The 16,784-nt window shown below is 35.7% G+C and overlaps 1 protein-coding gene across 1 annotated transcript; it reads left to right on the plus strand.

The window, feature by feature from the left end:
* Positions 1-2,273: 2,273 nt before the first annotated feature.
* Positions 2,274-13,966, plus strand: LOC113048788 (globoside alpha-1,3-N-acetylgalactosaminyltransferase 1). Its single transcript, XM_026210641.1, has 5 exons — positions 2,274-2,420; positions 9,065-9,100; positions 12,208-12,237; positions 12,338-12,475; positions 12,643-13,966. Exons 1-5 carry the CDS (start codon positions 2,365-2,367, stop codon positions 13,331-13,333), a joined length of 951 nt encoding a protein of 316 aa, XP_026066426.1. The 5' UTR covers positions 2,274-2,364; the 3' UTR covers positions 13,334-13,966.
* The last annotated feature ends 2,818 nt before the right edge of the window (positions 13,967-16,784 follow it).

Here is a 16,784-nt window from a genome sequence, read left to right on the forward strand (position 1 = left end):
ATTGTTAAGCTAGCCCCTACAAGAGGTTTCTGTCAAAACACCAAATGAAATACTGCAAAAACGTAAGCGAAATCTGTGGCAATGCATTCAGAATCCACGATTGGCGAAAATGAATCTTTGAAAAACATTAACAAAGAATGAAGTGTATTTGAAGAGCCTGTTAAATTTGTGTGACTGAGTTAATTTTTTCGTTTTCATTGTTGTTTTCTTCTTTTGTAATGGCATATTTTTGATGTTTTCTGAAAAAGTTACGTTCAGTTTTATAAAGGTTTGTTCATTATTATTGAAACAAATGTAATTCCATACTCTATCAGGATTACCAGGTTTTCACACGAAAACCAGCCCAAATACTATTCAAAACAAGCAAAAAACTAGCTCAATTGGATTTTGAGGGGCTTCCCAGTTAAAAATTAAGATTTTTGGTGGGGTTCCCCTACTTAAAATCGCATTCCAGGGGATAAATAGCATGTTATTTGAGTCGCTTCAACCCGTGGATATGAAAAACTACCTCCTGCAACAGTGTTAAAGTAGCCCAATTCCACAAGACCGCGGACTTGGCAACACTGCGTCTCTTCCTTTTCTGGCCCGTGCCAGTGTTGCCACCTTGTGGACAAACTACCTTAGGTCAAACACAGTTCAAGACATATGCGACCTGCACATACTCTTCTAATGCGGACCGCGGGCCGGCAATTGAATAGCCCTGGAAAACATGATTCATTGTGTCCTTTATGCACAGTATAAATAAACGAAAAAAAAATCATTAATAACTTTACTGCCTTTTTTTATTTTTTATTAGAGCATTTGAAAAAGAATGACTGCCGAAATGTATTTGCACCATACTGGAATAATTGTTTTTTTGTGCTTGAATGTACCCTGTACTTGGCCTCTATGTAACATGTGGCCCCTTATTGGGCCCTGTTACAGAAAAATCCTAGAACCCCCACTGTTCTGAGACAACTGACAAAACTCTTTGTACATACAGGCAAATTTGCACATGCTTACGTACTGTTTTCAAAACTGTTAAACTTATGTTCAAAACAATAACATAGTACAAAACTGAATAAGACAGCAATTTGCTACATTTCTACAGTAATATTTTAATGAAATATATTTTAAATCTTAAAATAAAATGCTATAAAAACAATTATAGCCTAAGTATGACCATCCACATGATCAAATGTCCCTCCTGGATGCAATGAATGCTGGATGCCTGGACATATCAGCAGAAGATTGCCAGGGATGGATCAGAGATGCCAGAAGATTCTTTCCTGGTGTATTGCCCTAGATGCCCTGACATAACATGTGGTGTGGATGAGAACCTGTGGCCAAATGGAGAAGACTGAATAGATTAGCATTACTATTGTATCTGTATCAGTGGATGGTGTGTATAAAAATTGTTGTATTTCGGAATTACTCAGTGCAAAAAAATAAAAAATAAAATAAATAAACTACATAAAATATTGACGAATTCTGCATCATGTCTGATTCATTCCAGTAACACATTGCAGTGAATTATAAACTGAGATGTGTCCTTGTTTTACACAAGAAAACATTGTATACTGCTAAATGTTGTTAGTGTTTTTTAGGTCATTGTTTTGTGGGTGACAAAGTGTGTAGGTCGGCTATCAAACTTTGCTAGTGTTCTGGAAGAATGAGTTGATTTGAGACCCGAAGAAAGTGTTTTGATAGTTGTAGTGCATTCTGAATGTGAAATGACCTGCTTTGCCAAGCTGAAAGTTGGTTAGGAGAACTGAGAGAAGAGTTTCGCAAAATTGACTTTAGAGTGTGGTAACACTGATTGGTAGTATTTCCTGGCTCCTACTACTAACGTATTTTGTAACACTGTAACTTTTTACTCTTGTCATATTATTTTTCAGTACTTTTGCCTGTACTCAAGTAAATTAATTAAGTAGCAATACTTTTACTTAAGTACAATAGTACTCTTTCCACCACTGAAAATATTACACTCAGTCTATACACATCCTGTCTAGGAGTGATACAGGAACACTGTGGGTAAGTAAGTTTCAACTTACTGTGCTCAGCAAACCTTAACACTCTTAAAAATAAAGGTGCTTCATGGTGCCATAGAATACATTTTTTTTGTCTAAATGGATCCCTAAAGAACCTTTAACATATGAAGAACCTTTCTATTTCACAAAAAGTTCTTTGTGGTGAAAGTATGTTCTTCAGATTACAAAAACGTAAGAAAGAGATGGTTCTATAAACATCACAGCCCCTCCCTCCTGCCTCCTCCTTCCTTGTCATGCATATAATCAATGTAGCAGGCTGTCTAACTGACGGTCAGTCCTCCAAATGATTAGAGACTCAAGAACCTAAAGCACACAAGAACCTAAAGCAGGAATAATGAAAGTAAATTTGTATTTATTTTTTCGTGCATTGACTGGCTTGTCACTAATTGGGTATGTAATTCCTTTTTTTTTTATTTGCTTGTGGTTTTTCATTCTTAAAATATACTATTACAACTGGAGTAGAATCATCTTGCATTCCTTTTTAAACAATTCAGATTTCCTGTTTTTATAAGATAACTTTTAAAAAGTTTATGATTTGGGCAACTCAGTCCAAAGGTCCAGCTAACACATGCATGCAAGGTTTGTAATGCGGCAACATGTTTTAACCTGCCCTGCCATTTTGTTAGAAAAACTTAAAGTAATAGAAAGGAAGTGCAGTAAAATGCTTTCAAAAAAGCACTGAGTAAATTAATCTTTAATCAATGTCATGATGATTTCACATGAATTAATTGTTTAGTTCTTGTAGATTTTGTTTTATGAAACTGCATAAATTTGTTATCTACATATTAGTCAAAGATGAAAAGGGGTTTGAAAAAGCAAAAAATTATGATCATACATGTTTACAGAAGACATCCACTAAAATGTAATTTAGTGTAACTGTAGTTCATATAACAAAAAATCTTGACGGGCATATTTAAAATCCAGGAATTGCATTAAAAGACTGCATTAAAGGATCAAAGTGCACCTTATCATTCAGGTTTTACTCATTTGTCCGAAAGAAGCTTTTAACAATTTAAATATAATGCATATTTTATGATCACCTTTTCTTTTATATGTTTTAATAATCAGAGTTTAGAATAAATATGTTGTTTCATTTAAATACACATACATAAAAATATATTATGCTGAATGACATGGGACATTACTTAATCTATTTTGATATATTTTCAAATAAGTTCTCAAATAAATGTAATGTTAAATTTAAAGGAGACACTTAACTTGCATTAAATATGCCTTCTATGTAGCCTATATATAGTCACATTTGTAAATGTAATTTGATGCAGACACAAAAATGGGATGTCTTTGACCCATATATTCTCTATATTTTATTTTTGAAGCAGCAGTTTTGAGGTCATTGTGTTTTTCTAGCAGGCACAATGATATTACGCACCTGAAAATAATATTACAGCACCCATGGTACAGCAGCAAAGTACCTTGATTATTACACCGAAGTGAGAGTATAGGTCCTAGCCATATAGGCCTAGGAAATCACAACTTTTTATTTTTAGTACACAATGTAACAGAAGAATCGGAAGTTTTAAATAGGAAAAATATGGAAACTCGTTGGTCATATTTGAGTGAGATGCTAATGGTCTAATCAAATTCAATGATCTATGTTAAGCTAAGCTAAAAGCACTACCACTTGTCGCATCAGCTGAATGTATTCGAAAATGGTAAAACTCAACTGTTTAACTAGGGTAGTTGGAAGATGAGCCTTTTTTTTTTTGTTAGTGGAGTGTTCCTTTATTTTCAAAACATCATGGCTTTTGAATGGATGATTATCAAACTTTTGTTCAGTCATTTCTGTGCAGCTCAGTTCAAAGATAATCTCTGCCAATATTTATATTAAAATATCAATAAAAACTCAATTAGAACATTTGTAGATGTATGACATATAAAGTCAAACTGGGTTGTTTTAAATGAAGCTGGTAATGCTGTTTTTGGAACTTGTGTAAATATCCTCTGTTGAGATTATCCTCTGTAAGCGGCTTAATGTCTTCTTATATTTGTAATTGATTTAATCAAAAGCTGTAGCTGCAAGTTATTTGTGGTTAGGGTTGCCACCTTCAATACAGAAAAATAAGCTATAACTTATAGCTGATGTTGTGTTTAACTGTGTGGTACACCTGCATTAACTCCGCTGCTGTAACCTAGAGAAGAGTAGGATGAGAAATTGATAATGAACTTAAGTAATTGTATAAGGTGGCATGAACACAGATTTTGGATAAAATATTTGTCACTGTTTGCAGAAAGTAACACTATCCAAACACTGAAACCACATAATAAATAAGCAATCTTCAAACATTTCTAAATTCTTTTAAAACACAATTTTTTAATTATTATTGGTAAGTTAATCTATTTTATATAGTCTATTGTTAATTCTACAGAAGCCTATTAAATAAGCAATCATTTAAATTAGTTAAGTTGTTTATTTGCTTCACATAGGCACTATATTTTTTATTATTAACTATATCCCTCTTATCTCTTTTTAAAATAATACTTTGTCTGACTGTACACCTTAACCGTAAAAAAATCAGTAACACTTTAAAATAAGGTTCATTAGTTAACTACATTAATTAACATTAACTAATAATGAACTGCACGTATACAGCAATTTTTCATGTTTTTCATGTTAATTGTAATAATTCTTTATTAAAATCTTGTTAATATTAGTTAATGCACTGTGAAATAACATGAACAAACAATGAACAGCTTTATTTCTATTAACTAACATTAACAAAGATTAATACTGTAACAAATGTATTACTTACTCATTGTTAGTTCTTGTTAGTTAATACATTAATGTTTAATAAATGAACCTTACTGTAAACTGTTACCAACAAATCATACCATAATATGATTCATTAATATTTTTAAGATTATTTCTTACCAAATAGGCAACCTATGAACTCTAATGTAATCAATCAGAAAATGATTGAGGTGATAAAAAAAAAAAATCTGTCGCACAGCTGACAAGCCAGCATGTGCAACAGAGAACACTCGCCAACGGTTTTTTGGTCCTAGTTCCTTTAGTGGTTTTGCTGGTTAACAGAAACTGTTCATCACCAATAGCACTGTTCATGTTCACACGCTTGTTTTCATCCACTTTTCTATTAAACAAATGTAGGGTAAAAGTGTTTCCTAAACACTGTGTCACGTACGGCGTTGTAGGAACAAGGCGAGAGAACCAAATGCATTCAATTTTGGTTTGACTGTATATTGAATTTTACATTGCTATTTTGCATTTAATTATTCGGTTTCTGTACCTGGACACTTACAAACTTGAAAAAACTTAAACACTGTGTAAATAGCACAAACAAATAAACAGAACGAACACACAAATTAAACACTTTCAGACAGGGCCCACTGGTACAACCTGCACTGGGGCCCCGCTAACCCCTGCTATGGTCAGCTTTTCCGCGTCTTGTGTTTGAATGGTTTAAAGTCTTTTGAATGGTTAAATTGGCAAGTGGCAAGGCTTAATAACACGTGAAAATTATACGCTTTCATAACGACATGCTGAAGCGTTCTGTCAACTGTCTTTTTAGACTGACCTCAGCCAGACGGTTGAGATAGCCGGGGGCCCCCCCTCGGCCGTGTACCCCTATAATCACCACCACCTTTCACCCCACTAGAGACGGCCCTGGTTACAATTATTTGTTATTTATATATATGTTATATATATGTTCACAAAACACTGTTAAATTAAACCGAAAAGCAAGCAGGTGTACATGATTGGGAGTAGCAGACAATAGGCTTGTTTGAGATGCGCCTTGCCTCGCCTGAAATGTAGGCGAGAGTAGGTGGCTGCAGTAAGAGGAGGGGTCAAAAAAGACCTTTGAAGTCGGACACTTCCTGAATCTAGCTGTTTTGTCGCACAGAAAATACCAATGTTTTGTCATCATGTGCAGATCACGTCCATAGTATATTTTTCCATACTATGCAAGTCAAAGCTGTTTTGTAGCAAACTCTCTTTAGAATTTCTTCCCTTGTTTTAAACCAGACCCTGACACTTTTCAGATGAAACCACACAAAGATGAGGCATAATGGCTAAACAGTCCAGATGTGTATGTGTGCACGTATATTTTTAATAGATTGATTTATTAATTCACATAAACATACAATAGAATAAAGTGAAAATTACAACAAGGAAGAATTCTAATTAAAATAAAAATAAAATAAATGCATGTACTAATTCTACTTCACTAGGCTGTTTTGTTTTTGTTTAGTTTGCATGTAAATATAAATAAATAAATGGGTAATCTTATTCTTAGCATAAAGCGAAAATGTATCAGTTGACATTCTCAGCCAATGAGCATGAAGCGGTGTCAACAGTTAGTAATTTCCCATCATGCTTTTGATCAGCGCAGTCGGTGGAGAGTAACCGCGCTCAACTGTTCAATCCGACACAGCCGCCTCGCTGTCGCGAGAGTTACGTGGCGGACATAACTCGGACACTTTTCTATCCGTCATGCATCTCGCGGCGATCGGTCCTGCGCAGATTTTACTAGTCTCAAACGAGCAAAATCTGCACAGAACCTATCACCGGTGATCAGCGCGAGATGCATGCCGGTTAGAAAACTGTCTGAGTTACGTCCGCCTTGCTCTGATGTCATGCTGACATATGTCAAAAAATTTGCAGTCGGACGCAGTTTGCTCTCCACCTACTGGGCTGATCAAAAGCACGATTAGAAATTACTTGCTGACGACACCGCTTAATGCTCAATGGTTTAAACAACTGTGATGTAATGTTCTCTTTTAAAATATTTGATTTTAAAACTGTAATATGTGTATGTTAGGTGTGTATATTCCCAAACTATCTGACCGTGCGATCTCTTTGGTTTATGTCATTTAATTTGTATAAATAAATAAAAACACATATGTCTGTATTAAACAAAAAATATTGATAAACACGTCTTTTGTATGTAATATTGTTTGTTTTATTTATTTTCATATAAAAGCAACAGAACTTGAATTACATCCAGTTTATTAGCAACACTCTGCACGAGCGTGAATTCCGCGATTAGGGGTGCACCGATCAAGATCTCGTCAGTAAAGCCGGTTCTCTAATCAACGGTAAATTCCATCAGGTGTGTGATTTCACATAGAGCAGCTGTTACTACACTGAGCCGTTGTTAACTGAGAAGCTGCGCAAATCCAAATTCATTATCAGTGTTTATTTGCGCAGCTTCTCAGTTAACAACGGCTCTGTGATAGCCATCTTTGATCTCACAGGTGTCAGATCCACTACGAGAAGAGGGATCTGTCCGGCTTGCCTGAGTTTTGTTCACTCCTCCTCTCACTGCAACCGCCTATTCTCCAATACATTTCAGGGCGAGGCAAGGCGCATCTCAAACAAGCCTAATCTTGTGCCGCTGGGCCTGATTAGAGGCTTGTTTGAGATTCGCCTTGCCTCGGCTTAAATGTATAGGAGAGTAGGCGGTTGCAGTGAGAGGAGGAGTGAACAAAGCGCAGGCAAGCCGGACAGATCTCTCTTCTGGTATGAGAGATTTGTTAGCTCACTGTGCTGCCTCCCTTATGATGTTAATTTAATGGTTCCTTGTGATGAGTCATAATGGGCAAATTCCAAACGTATTTTTTGCACCTTTGAAGGGCATTTTGGGAAGGGAACGCCATTTGTAGGGACATTCCAAATGAAAGTGAACAACTGAATCCCTTCACAAAGGGCATTTCCAGAAGTTCATTAGCAAAGGCAACATGCAATGATCACTCACGGAAGCGATTTCCGCTTGTGATCATATGATCTTCGGTTAGGAGATCTTTCAATGCGTTTTAAAGCAAAGTTGGATTTTATTTCTATTTCACATAAAAACATAATGGGATAATTAAATGTGTCTTCATATTTTAAAGTAAAACAAAATATTTTAATCAGTGAGAAATTATTTAAGTGTAGTAGTAGAAGTATTACACCCCGCATCTAGGGAACGAAAGGGGCATAATTGGATTCCCAACAAAGATCACTCCAGTCAGGGACCAAACAATCACACCATTGACAGGAACCAGAAACAAGAACCAGTTTGATTTATTAAAGGTTATGAGTCACTCTATGGGGTGACCACAGGCCATCATAAACAAAGAGCAGACTAAAAAAGACAAAGCCAGCTTACCTAACTTACTAACCAAAAAAAGCCCAAACAAATTCACAAAAGAATATGGGCAGAACACCTACGCTCTGTTTGACTTGATGAGAAGCTTTATTCACAACAGCAGGTGTTAAACATTAGTCTTGCTGCTGGCTGGAGGAGAAATCCAGGAGCTCCGAACCCGTTCGCACCAACGATGAGCTATGAGTTATATTTTTTTTCTCAAAATGGAGCATATATCCTAAAGTATAGAGTTATTCCTTTAATGTTTTTCTATGTTGTTCTAATGTTGTTTTTTTTTTTTTTTTTTTTTTACTGCAAGACATGTATTTTGCTTGTGTAATTATTTTCTAAAATTATGAAATCGAATACAATTATGTAGACTTGTGTTTAAACTGAGATGTGTTATGGACATTATGAATTAATTGAGCTTACTTTTAAATAAAATATGTAGACTGGGGGGTGTAAATATAGATGTTTGTAAAGAATCCTCCTACTAATGCTAAAATAACAAATCGAAGTAGTGGCACTTTTACCTCCACATAGTTTAAATATATATTCCTGCAGGGATTTCAGTCTAAAAAATTATTACACATTATTTAGCATATACAATGTTGTCCAATCATAATAGTTGCATCAATGCAATAATTCACCACATTTATTACTGTTGCATCTTTTATGTAAATGGAGGAGACAGACTCAGTAGTATGTTGCAACAGACGCACAATACATTTTAATCCATGACTTCACTGCTGGTGGAGCCCCATCTCGTTCTTTTCACAGATGTGTGTTATGCCACTGCTACCATCTATAGACATTATTAAATTACTTTAATAAACTTTTGAAGTTGGTCTTGTAGACAGGTAAGGACAAATTGATATGGTCAGTTTTACATTATTATTTACATCCTGTTATTCTCTTTCTTCACAGACTCGTTTATCTGGGCATAACTTTCCACTGGATCAAGTGAGTGTAACCAAACACATCCATTAAAACACACAGTGTGAAAGTCAATCAAAAGAATATTCAGTTAAATTAACAAAGGTTTACTAACATGCTCTTAATGTATGCCATGTAATGGAAGGTAACATTTAATTTTATGAGAGCAGTAACAGGAATACTGAAAAATAAACAGCAGTCCCTTATTACCTATCAAGCATTCTGATTATATGGATTATAGACAGTTACACCCAACTTTATCTATGGAGCGATTCTGCATTATAACCTTCAGGTATTTTTCTGATTTAAAAAGCAAAGAAGGTGCTTCATGTAAGTCAAATATAGAAAAAAATAAACAAATATGGGCTACATAAAATAGTATAGTCAGCTATAAAGAAGAAAAAAAACACCTTTAAAATATGTCTTTTATTGGAAGCTCCTAAAACAATTGCACTCAACACAAGGATACATGTAAACACACTATATCAGGGTTCTCCAAACTCTGTCCTGGGGCCTGTTCTTTGTGGCTTGCTAACTCAGTTAGCTGGAATTGATTGTTGACGATTTGGCATAATCTTGGACAGTGTTGGGGAAAGTTACTTTTACAAGTAACACATTACAATATTGCGTTACTCCCTAAAAAAACTTTTTATGGAAACTAATGCATTACTTTTGGGTTACTTTCGCATTACTTTTTAAATATGAGCAGGGCTTAGTTGTTTTTAATATAAGTTCTATTTATAGTTAAACATTAAATGTAAAAGCCCTTTCACACCAAAAAGTGTAATGAATCAGCCTCAGGCTGAAGGAAAAGTAAATTCACATCTGTACAGTACAACACAGGAAAAGAAGGTTCAACACTCTTCAGCAATAAAAAACAAAACAATGAAGCATAATTGTTAGTTTATCTAATTTATTTAATGTAAACAGGATTAGATTGCATCTTTTTAAGCAGAACTGATATTTAAAATCTGTCCCAAACACAGCTACTTCATTACAAGAGCATCCTATTGATCCAGGAACCATATTTTTTTTTTATAATAATAATTAAAAAAATAATATTATAATGTTGTGTTATCTATAATACTATAGACACAGTCAGTTTTACACATTGAAAGATTTATTTGTGATAAAATAATTATTTTATAATTGTATTCGAGTCTTACACACATGCCATAGTTAATCTGAGTCGTGCATTAATTTGAGTGCTGACAGCTATTATGACACATAACAAATCTCCCTGAGAGATAAAATTACATGAATTGCTAATAACAACATCAAACTTAAGTAGAGCCTGTACAAATACTAGAAATCGTGAATATAAATAATTGTATAATAATAATAATACTAATAATTTTTTGGACTAATAAATAATAATAAAAAATAAAATAATAATAATAATCATAAATAAAATAAATGAAAACTGTTCACATTTCATTATAACATTTCTATTTCGTCTGGTGTCTTTTTTAATTATATGATTTTTTTACATTGCTGTCTTGCCACCAGCAAATCTCTGTATTGCTGATTGTGGTTTCCAGGATCGATCAGGGATCGATACGTCTGCCCTTTACGAGGAACACAAGAATGTGCAGTAATATTTAGACAACTTAATCCAGATATTTTAATAAAATCCACAAATTTGTTTAAAGAACCAAATTAGCTCGAGATCAGTAACCCAAGTAAGCGAGGTATGAAGAAAGGGCCACCTAGGGCCAGTGTTTAGCTCCAACTTGCCTCAACACACCTTCCTGGAAGTTTCTAGTATGACTAACAAGACCTTGATTAGCTGGTTCAGGTGTGTTTAGTTATAGGGTTGGTGTCCTGGGGGTTTCATAAAAGACACTAAGTGGGGATTAAAGTCTGAAACCTGACTTGAAATAACCTAACAAATAATCAGGACTAAAGCGATTGGATAAACGACAATTTAAGTTTATGTAACCTCACTAATTCGATCCAGGTTCAATGAGTTAGGAAAATTTGATGTGCACACTTATTCTTAAGCAGCCCTTAATGTTGGTTGCACCATGGCAAACATCAAATATTTGTACTGTTTAAAGGGCGCATAACACACACAATTTCACCCAATCTCATGAGCTCCTGGAGGTGTGCCATGGGTGAAGCTAAAGAGTGACGAGTTTGTTGCCAAATGCTATCAAAACAGTCATTTGAGTTGTGTTTACTCAGTGCATAACTGACACGTCGCATGTATATTTTTCATCTGTAAATATAGAAATTCATGCAAATATATCCATTTTGCTGTCAAGAGTGGATGATGCTCGCATGCGTGCTACACAGACGGAGCAGAATAGAACAATAGCGCAATAATTCTGAATAAAATATACATTCTGCTAAAATATTTGTTGTTGGACATTAAATGTAACACATGTAGAATTTTAATCATACATACTGTATAAGAAGTGTGGGTGAAAGTTACCTTTAAATGTAATGTATTACAATATTGCATTTCTCCTTAAAAAAATGTACTAATTACGTTACTTAGTTACTTTTTGTGGAAAGTAATGTTACATTATTTTTGTATTATTTTCACATTACTTTTTAAATATGAGCAGGACTTGATTGTTTTTTAAATAAGAAGTTCTATTTGTAAAAGTGTAATGGATAAACCTCAGGCTGAAGGAAAAGTAAATTCACGTCTGTAAAGTAGAACACAGGAAAAGACGTTTCAAAACTCTTTCAGTAAAACAATGAAGCACAATTGTAAGTTGATCTGAAGTCACTGTTTTAATTCATTTAAATGAATACAAAATCCTTTTCTTGCAAGTGAGATGAATTAATGCACATTCACATTTAGTCTAGATGTAACATGTTCACACAGCACACACAATGCCTCTGTACTCCCAATTTCACCCAATATGGGGACAGGAGACTTGTCAGTCAAGAAATGGGAAAACAAAGTTTTTAAAAGAGTTTTCTTCAAGTTATTTTCTTGTATATTAAAAAGTAATGGGTTACTTTACTAGTTACTTGAAAAAAGTCATCTGATTAAGTGACTTGCATTACTTGGAATGCGTTACCCCCAACACTATATATACTGTAAGTGTATTTTTGTGATATCAGTAACTGTAAAGCAAATGTAATCTGGCTAATACAGCCCTATGTTTATTACACAGGCTTTTATACAAACCACCCAATGTGCTTGAGTAAGTACATAAATACCTTATGTATGCAAATAGGTTTTCAAATATCAGTTTTCAGTGCATTTGGATTTGCGTTACCTGCAATTGTGTGTGATTTTTCCAGCTCAGAAGGCAACTTTCTTCCCATGGCACCATGGTCAGCCCCAATTGTACGGGAAGGATCTTTTGATCCCAAACTGATTGATGAGATTTATAAGAAAAAAAACATCACAATAGCAACTACAGTCTTTGCTCTTGGAAAGTGAGTTGCTTTTTTTCAGCTATCTTTATTTTCTATGTATAGGCTAGTATATTTAAGCCATACTTCAACCACAATGTAACAGTTGTGTCACAGTTGTGTACCGGAAAAATGTAATTGCCATTTAATATATAAAGTTTTCTAGCATTCTTCCTCTCTGTTTTTTGTAGGTACACACAGTTTCTTAAAGATTTCCTGGAGTCCGCAGAGCAAAATTACTTTGTTGGATTTCGTGTGCATTATTACGTGTTCACTGATCTTCCGGAACAGGTTCCTACAGTGAAACTGGGTGGAGACCACCATCTGACAGTGTTGAAAGTGGCTACTTCTAACAGATGGCAGGAGATCAGTTTGCGCAGGATGGAAAGGATGGAGAAACTGATTGAGAATCGATTATTGAATGAAGCCGACTATGTTTTCAGCCTTGATGTGGATTCAAAGTTCTACGGGCGATGGGGGGTAGAGTCTTTGGGTAGTCTTGTAGGTGCCATACATCCATGGTATTATAAAACACATAATGAATGGTTCCCATATGAGCGCAGGCCAGAGTCTCAAGCGTACATTCCTTATTCTGAGGGTGATTATTATTATGGAGGAGCTGTGATTGGTGGCTTAGTGAAAGATGTATATCAGCTTGCTAAAACCTGCCGGGAGCAGCTGGACATTGATGCAGCTAACTCCATTGAGGCGGCATGGCAGGAGGAGTCTCATTTGAACAAGTACTTCCTGTATAACAAACCCAGTAAACTGCTTTCACCTGAGTATCTATGGGATGACAGAAAATCTAAAACACCAGAGATAAAAATCATCCGTTTCTCTCAAGTTTATAAAAACTACCACGAAATTCGTCCAAACCCATAGCAGCTGTTAAAGGGATGGTTCATCAGAAAATCTAAAATACCCCATGATTTACTCACCTTCTAACCATCCTACAGTTCTTTCAGATGAATACAATTGGAGATATGTCCTGGCTCTTCCGAGATTTGTAATGGCAGTGAATGCTTGTTGAGATTTTGAAGTCCAATAAAGTGCATCCTTCCATCATAGAAAGTACTCCACATGGCTCCAGGGGGTAAATGCCACAAAAGAATGGTATTCCAGCATATGATGTAGGACATATCCATAGAATAAGTCTTACGTATGCAAGTCTTACGAGAACCCAGTTTTGTTTACGGAAAAGGACCATTTTCTTTACACATCCTTGTTTTGTACCTCTAATTCTATCACAGTCAACAGCTGGTATGCTCTTGATAGCCACCAGAGTTCACTGTTCTGAACTATTGTTTATTTGCATTAGATTCCAACTCCCATCACACTTTGACTGAAGTATTAAGTCTCATTGCCTCCAGGTGTGTGTGATTTACCATTTAGCTCACCTGTGTATTGTTGAGAAAAATATTAAATTTTCCTATTACAAGTTTGCCTTTTTTATATGTAATACCTTTGTATTGAAATTGTTTTATTAGGAAAGTGGAAATAAAATAAATAAATAAAGCTAGAAATAAAAGTTTTTTATTACCCAGATTTATATTAGCACTCATATTGATTCCACCTCTTCATAATTAACTCCTTCGGCCTGTTTGCTGGAAATTAAGGCATGGATGAAACACAATATTTTAAAATTAAATTGTTCTAAAAGTACAGTTTTATTAATTGCCACGCCATCTAATGTTAATAAGTTCAGTAATTATAAATTTTCAGTTGAAAATACCCAAATATCTCCTGCTCAGGTTCGTAATTTGGGTGTGTTTTATGATGCTCAGTTTACTTTTAATTCTCACTTCAAAAACATAACTAAAACATAACTCCAATGTCATAACATTGCTTGAATTAGACCCTTTCTTTCTATGCCTGATGCTGAGAGGGTTATTCATGCCTTCATCACATCATGGCTCGATTATGGCTATTTTCTTTTGGGGGTTTACCAGCAAGTTCTTTTAAGAGACTACAATATATTCAAAACTCAACTGTGCAGATTTTGACTTACACATCCTCACACGATCATATTACCCTTGTGCTCCTTCATTGGCTCCCGGTTCAATCACATATTATTTTTAAAACTCTGATTTTAACATACGGTATAAAGCAGTGTATGGGCTGGCTCCAGATTGCATCACTCTTTTCCTTGAATCAGCCTCGTTGTAAATTAAAAACCATGGGGGCAAGGGCTTTTTCCTGTAACGTACTATTGGATCTTAGAGATCTAGGTGCTTGACGAACAGCAATAAGCTCAGACACGTAAGCAGGGGCCATCTGCACTGCTTTAAAAACATATAAAAGAGTTTTATATTTTATCCTGTAGTTCACTGGTAGCCACTTGACAGTACCTAAAATAGGAGAGATATGAAAACTTTTCTTAGCACCCACTAGCAGCCTAGTGGGTGCTAAGAACTAAGTGTGAACTTAGTGCAAGCGTGAAATAGTGGTCTGGCAGGTCTCCACATACAACACATTGCATTGTCAAGACGAGACAAAACAAAGACATTAATAACCTTCTATAAGTCTTTCCTTGACAGAATATGCTTGTATCGAACAATAGACCTAATGTGAAAAAAAAACTCTTTACTACAGCATTAATCTGCTTATCAAATTTCAGCTCTGGATCAAACACCACAAATAAGTTCCTTATTTGGTCATGGCAATAATCGGACCATGAACCCAACTACAGTATGTGGACATATCTAAACATCCTTTGGCAGGGCCAAAAACATAATCTCAGTTTTACTCTGGTTGAACTGAAGAAGACTTTGAGTCACCCAGCTCTTAACCTCCTCTGAAAATACAAATAGCAAATTAGAACCATCGATCTCTCCCACTCTCATGGGTAAATAGATCTGTGTATTATCTGCATGCAAATGGCCTAATGGTTAGAGAGTCTTGACCCCTAACCCTAAGGTTGTGGATTTGAGTCTCGGGGTGACAATACCACAACTGAGGTGCCCTTGAGTAAGGCACTGAACCCCCAACTGCTCACTGGGTTCCGCAGCATAAATGGTTGCCCACTGTGCCGGTTGTGTGTGCACTTTGGATGGGTTAAATGCAGAGTGCAAAATCTGAGTATGGGTCATCATACTTGGTCATTAACAACTCTTAAAAATGCAGACTCAGTGCTGTGACCAGCCCTAAAACCGTACAGAAATTTGTCTAAGATCTCATACTTAAAAATGACATTAACTGGGAATAAACCATCTTCTCTAAAAATCTTTGATAAACATGGTAGTTTTGAGATGGGCTGATTATTCTTTAGTTCTAGAGGGTCTAAACGAGGCCTTTTAAGAAGTGGCTGAATAACTGTCTGCTTAAGGCCTGTTGGAACAATTACATTATGAAGACTACTGTTAACAATAGAAGTAATACTTGGCCCAACAACGTCAACCATCTCCTTAAGAAGACATCAAGGAACCACATCACAACCACAAGATGTAGGCTTCAAACTCATAATGATGTCCATAACTTGTGCCATTGACACCTGCTCAAAGAGCTCAAAACTCCTTACACAAACCGGAGACATCACAGACTCAACTAAAGTGCTAATCTTTTCTACTTTTTTCACTAAAAATGTCCGAAACATTTCACATACCTCCAATCAGGGGTCAAGGTCGAACATCCAGTCGGATTTAGAAGTATATTAATTTTTGAAAAAAGGGCTGCAGGGGCATTATATTTCTGTGCAATGACACTCAATAAATTATTTTACCTCGCAGTTCTCACTGCAGCCTGGTAGTCTGAAAAACACTGCCTCATAAATTGAAGTGAAACCTGTATTTTCTCCTTTCTCCATTTCTGAGAGAACAAGTATAGTTGTTAAGCCATGGGGTTGGATTAAGTTTAGGTTTCCTAACTTTATATGGGGCCTCCGCACCGCAAGGATGTGCTGTTTCTATGTGTATTTAGCTTTGATTTGAAATAAAACATAGAGAGGACACAGAAGCGCATATGCAGCACAGTGATATGGAGTGACACAGAGGAGTCCGCTGACAAAGGAATTATTGAAAGTCATTATTTGTATTTTTATTTGCTTACAGAAAGTATTCCTGTTGCTGCATATAACCCAGTTTGCACATCTCATAGTAGAGGGAATATTCTGACGACCCTAAGGTTTTGGGTTCGAGTCTTGGGCCAGCAATACCACGACTGAGTTGCCCCTTGAGCAAGGCACTGAACCTCCAACTGCTGGGTGTTACGCAGCATAAATGGCTGCCCACTGCTCTGGGTGTGTGTTCACTGCTGTGTGTGTGCACTTTGGATGGTTAAATGCATAGCGCAAATTCTGAGTATGGATCATCTAATGCATATTTGGGTTTACTAGAAG

The sequence above is a fragment of the Carassius auratus genome, chromosome 30, assembly GCF_003368295.1.
Source record: "Carassius auratus strain Wakin chromosome 30, ASM336829v1, whole genome shotgun sequence".
Classification (NCBI taxonomy): domain Eukaryota; kingdom Metazoa; phylum Chordata; class Actinopteri; order Cypriniformes; family Cyprinidae; genus Carassius; species Carassius auratus.

Excerpts from the sequence above, each read along its gene's own strand:
- LOC113048788 (XM_026210641.1), top strand. The coding sequence starts at position 2,365 with ATGAAAGTAAATTTGTATTTATTTTTTCGTGCATTGACTGGCTTGTCA. Across the intron at positions 2,421-9,064 it reads ACTGGCTTGTCACTAATTGG|ACTCGTTTATCTGGGCATAA; the intron begins GTATGTAATTCC and ends CTTTCTTCACAG. Across the intron at positions 9,101-12,207 it reads ATAACTTTCCACTGGATCAA|GCTTTTATACAAACCACCCA; the intron begins GTGAGTGTAACC and ends TTTATTACACAG.